Source organism: Buceros rhinoceros, unplaced genomic scaffold, assembly GCF_000710305.1.
Source record: "Buceros rhinoceros silvestris isolate BGI_N320 unplaced genomic scaffold, ASM71030v1 scaffold2446, whole genome shotgun sequence".
Taxonomy (NCBI): Eukaryota; Metazoa; Chordata; class Aves; order Bucerotiformes; family Bucerotidae; genus Buceros; species Buceros rhinoceros.
In genome coordinates this window covers 1-4,695 of record NW_010419118.1, presented here as the reverse complement: position 1 = coordinate 4,695, position 4,695 = coordinate 1, and the positions used below count along the sequence as shown (strand labels likewise).

The following is a 4,695-nucleotide window of genomic DNA, read 5'->3' as shown; positions in this document are numbered from 1 at the left end:
TCCTGCTGAGATGGTCAAATTGATGTTTTGTACAGAAAACAGGCAATAAGCAGAGTGGTGGGGGTATCCGAGAGATACTTACTGGTGCCACGTGACAGAGTCGATCACCTTCCCTCCTGACTTCAGGAAGCTGCAACCGGAGAGGACGCAGTGAGGAGTGGGGTGCTAGTGGGTACCGGGGATGTGTGAGGACCCCCATAAGCAATCTGCCAGACACAGCCCTCCCCTCTGCCCCCAGCTGGTGGCAGCGATGGTGACCTGCTTGGGGGCCATGCTTGCAATGGCTTTTAAGGGCTTTGGGCAATTCAGCTGCCTTAAAGGGTTGCTGGGAGGATGAATTAATGCTTGTGGAGCACACAGAGATTTCTAGGGTGAAAACCCTGCTAACACAGCACTAAAGCCAGTGCTCAGCTGAAAAGTGTGCTGAAAGGTACTGCTAGTGTCTTAGTTTCAGCTGGCTGAGTGTTTAAGCCTTGACCTCATGCATGCAGGTAAGTCATCCCCAGTCAAGGAAGAAAAAAAATTCCATGTTTGTAATTTAAGGAAAAATGCAGGAAATTAGTTCTCAAATAGACTGGGGTATCCATTTGTACATACTCACTATTGATTTGGAGCAAAAATCCCTAAAACCTTGCCCAGATCCCTCTTCATGCCCTCTGCACTTGGGTGCAGATGAGCCACCTCTATCCAGACCTGCCCACCCCGGGGGTGCTGCCAGGGCCCCACACCTCTACCTTCGCAGCAGTCTCTGCGTTTGCTTTCGGGGCTGCCCGACATCAGGACCGTAGAGCTTCGCGTGCTGGTAGAGGGTATAGTTACTCAGAAGTTGGCGTAAGTGAATAAAATCTTGTCCCAGCTGGAAGCCATCGATGTAGATGCCAGATTTCTTTCTGAAGCTGTTGGGCTCTAGGCAAGACAGGCACACATCAGCACCCCACTCTATTTTTGGGGCACAAAATAGAGCAGCTCATTCCACATGGATAGTACTAACCCCCTGTGGCTTCAAGTGATCTGGCACGGTTTGAAGGTGATGAGCATGAAACTGAAAACCCGGGTGACACAGCGTGCTGCTCTCCAGCACTTTGTCCCAGCCAGTCCCCATAGGGTGGCATCCTGCACCTCACAGGGCATCATTCACCTCATCTCACAGCCTTGGTAGGAGCAGCAAAATTATTTCAATTTTCTCATTCGTTGGACCTTCTGTGAAATCTCTCCTCACAAATTAAGACCTTAATGAGTCCCAAGAAAACATCACCTTGTCTTTATGGGCTGCCATCCAAAATTACGAGTCCGTACCCTGCGGTGGTATCTTTCCAGATGACCGCTGGCCCGGCCCACAAGCAGGCTGCGCACTTACCATTCCCGAGCTCCCAGGAGATGTTGTACCTCCGTGAGGCGCAGTAGTCCAGCAGCTCCTGGGCGTTTGAGCTGTCCCACTGCAAGCCATCCTTCCGCAGCAAGGCATTGAGCCCAAATATCAGCTGAAACCCTGAGCAGTTGGCAAAGCTGTAGAGAATGTCCAGTGTATTTCCTGCACGGAGGAGAAAGGGGAGGGTGTTTATCTCAAGGTTACGGTTAGCTAGTTGAGCCCTGGCCAAGTGACAATCTTTACCGCCTGTATTTATTTAGCCTGGTGCTGCAGACGTGCCAAGCTCTCCCAGCCAGATGAAAGAGCCTCGGCCGTACTACACACCATCCTGCAAGGTGTTGAGATCCTCCCAACTCCTGCAGCAGCTGGATACTATTTATATAGGAGGTGGCAGACAGTAGAAAAAGATTTCTTAGAAACATTTCAGCCACTTAGAAAAATATTCATTTTCAGTGGTTTCAGCTCCTAACTGCCTACAACCCTTTTACTGTGGGGCAGAGATCTGCAGCCCCCCAGTTATCAACCCTAGCAGAAAAATCCATCAAAATCTTACTTGTAATGGTGCTGTTTTTGTACTGCTTCTGGTTATGCTCTGCAAGAATCACCTTCTCCTGGCTGGGCCACTGGGCCAGCAGTAGCTTCTCAACAGCAGCAAATGCAGGCCTTGAGCTACAAGCCTCTGTAGGGCAGAAGAAGGATGATTGCGATTAAGTCCTTGATGTCATGGCTAGGGTCCATCATGCAAAGGGCTGCGTCCCTCGGAAGGAAGCACAACTGCTTGGTGTCAGGCTGAGAGGCAGTCGTGCACACCTCCTTTCACACTTCACCACACAGAAAAAGAAGGCTGCTCTAACACATACATATATTTTATAAATACTGTATATTTCCCATTTAAGGTGACGGAGATGGGAGGATGAGGAAGACTGAGCTGTGCTTCTGGGGGCTAGTATCATGCTGGTCATACCCCAGCAAACTATTTTAGCTGGAGCACCATCCGGAAACAGTTGTTCCAGCGAACTGACAAAGCATGGGCTGCAGTGCCCGAGGAGCAGATAAGCCACCCTGGCACGCAGCGGTACGGTAGGGCTCATGGCCTGCCTTGCTGTGGGCTGATACAGGGCAGTGCTTCCTGCACTGCCTGTCTCGGGCAGGGCAAAGTGCTGACTGCCCCATGCGGCTCCAATAGCAACACGGGCAGGAGTCATAAGACACTTTTTCTCAAAGCTTGTCTTTTTTCTCGGCGTGCAAACCAGGAACAAGATGTAACCAGAGGGTAAGTCATGAGCTGGAGTCACAGTTATCCAGACAGGAGGCAGCTGCTCAGCAAAGCAGTATGGGGGGAAAAGCACCACTTGACTTCAAAACCGAGCATCACCACTTGCACAGTGATACATGATTACACTGTCGTGCTAGGTACCACAGGGACAGACGGGAATGTTTTCATCTGAAACACTTCCAGAAGGGTTTATGTGCTTTTGCTAAGTTTAAAGAGCACATGAACTTCAATGCAGTGGGAAACCTGGTGCACCAGGACTCAGCCTGAGCAGCTGGCAGTGGTCCGGTGGATTTGCACTTTCTCTGTCGAAGCTACAGGAGGGCAAGGCTGCACCCCTAGCCTACCTCTAGCTTCGGCTAAGATAGAAAAAATGATTGCTCTGTTGTTATCAGATTACTTCTTCCATGACTGCTTTGTTTCATAATGAAACCACAGCTTTTGAGCTGACCTTGACTGCCTCACAGCAGAGGGGGAAGCTTCCAAGGCTGCTCAGGGAGTACAGGGAAGCAGCAAAGGCAGTCTCAGCAGATGCCAGGGTGGACGTGACATCCCCTGCATCCTCCCTCGCTTTCCCACAGCTGGTACAGCTCCTCCCGCAGACCATGCTGAAGGTCTAGGATCTCCTCCCCACAGGGAAGAGCAATGCTGACCCTGTGGAGGACTGCCAGTGCTGCCACCACGCCCTTGTGGCATCCCCAGCCTGCATCAAAGCCACCTCCTAAACCCAGGATGGTCTAGAGTCTGATACACTGATGCCTATTTTACCTTGCTGGGCCTGAAGCTCCCAGAGGATTTTTTCTTCCGAAGTTGAATCCTTGTTGGGATCAAAGATGAGAAAATCTGTCATAGTGCCACCAAACCTCAGGAAGCCTGGGGACAGGGCTGTCGCAAGGGCACGCAGTTTGGGATTGCTAGGGGAGGGACATTGAGAAACAGAAGAAACACTATATTTATGCAGACTATGGCTTCAGAGTGGAGGCTAAACATGGGAAGTGCTCAGAGGGATGCGCGGCTGTCGGTGATCAGGGCCCACCCAACAGTCTCAGGGCACAGCTGACCCCCACTGGTCTTGCACCCCTGCACTGTGCAACAGAGATGCTGCCAGCCAAGTGGGCCAGGAGAGCCTTGACAGAGCAGCAAGGGAGAGATGTGCCCCAGAGAACATGCTCATGGACAGCAAATCAAAGTAGGGCAATACTTCAAAACCTTTTTTTTTTTTTGTGCTAAGCATTCTTCCACCCCAGATTTTTTCATTTTGTTTATACAGAACTAACATACCAGTCCATGAGAAGGTGGGCATAAAACTGACTTAATACCGTCAGTCCAGATTTCCATCAGCAATAGCCAAAGCAATCAGTTTTGTACCCAAAAGAGATTGGAAGTCCATGCTGGGACAGACGTTAGCTTTAGCAAAGCACGTCTATAAAATAACGTAAGCTCTGCCTCTGTGGCACCCCACGCAGGATGTGCAACATTGACACCCAGCCTTCGCTGGGGAAAACCGCGAGGCATTGGAGGATGTTGGGTGCAACAAGCACTGTCTGCTTGGTGGTGACACACAGCAAGAGGCCATCAAGTACTTCCTGCTCCTCAAGGCAGTGGGGCCAGTTCCAGACTAAAATCCAAGCTGTGTGGTGGAGGAAAAGGTAAAAGTGGTAGGAGGAAGGAAATCAGGACTAGAAAAATACCACGGGGCTGAAAAATGGGATCAGACAGATAAAAATGAAAGAATTAAGATAGCTTCCAATAAATGTAGAATCAAAAGGAATAGAGTACAAAAAAATAGAGCAAAAGCAGGGAAGAAAAGAGAAGAGAGAGGTCAGAGCCAAAAGAGCAGGTAGGGAACACCGTCACTCTGCAGTCCAAAGCTCTTCGGTGACATCCAAAGAGAAAAAAAAGGCTTCATTTGATGGTGACAGAATTTGCTCAGCATTTGACTTTATGTTGACAGCGCCCTGGCAAAGCTGCCCGAGGACTCAGATTATTTTCATCTCATGGGGCAGCAGGGTTAGCAGCCCCAAGCCCCGCCATATGTAACCCCTCTGTTAGG

General features: G+C 50.1%; 1 protein-coding gene across 1 annotated transcript in view; it reads right to left on the bottom strand.

Moving 5' to 3' along the window:
• The window catches only part of HPSE (heparanase), a gene marked incomplete at its 5' end in the record, with an annotated part of 11,087 nt that extends 7,531 nt beyond the window's left edge, over positions 1-3,556 (bottom strand). Inside the window, 5 exons of the mRNA XM_010138760.1 lie at positions 83-130; positions 735-906; positions 1,358-1,531; positions 1,923-2,048; positions 3,411-3,556. Coding sequence (XP_010137062.1) covers positions 83-130; positions 735-906; positions 1,358-1,531; positions 1,923-2,048; positions 3,411-3,556 — 666 coding nt within the window. The remainder of the gene's footprint in view (positions 1-82; positions 131-734; positions 907-1,357; positions 1,532-1,922; positions 2,049-3,410) is intronic.
• Positions 3,557-4,695: the final 1,139 nt, after the last annotated feature.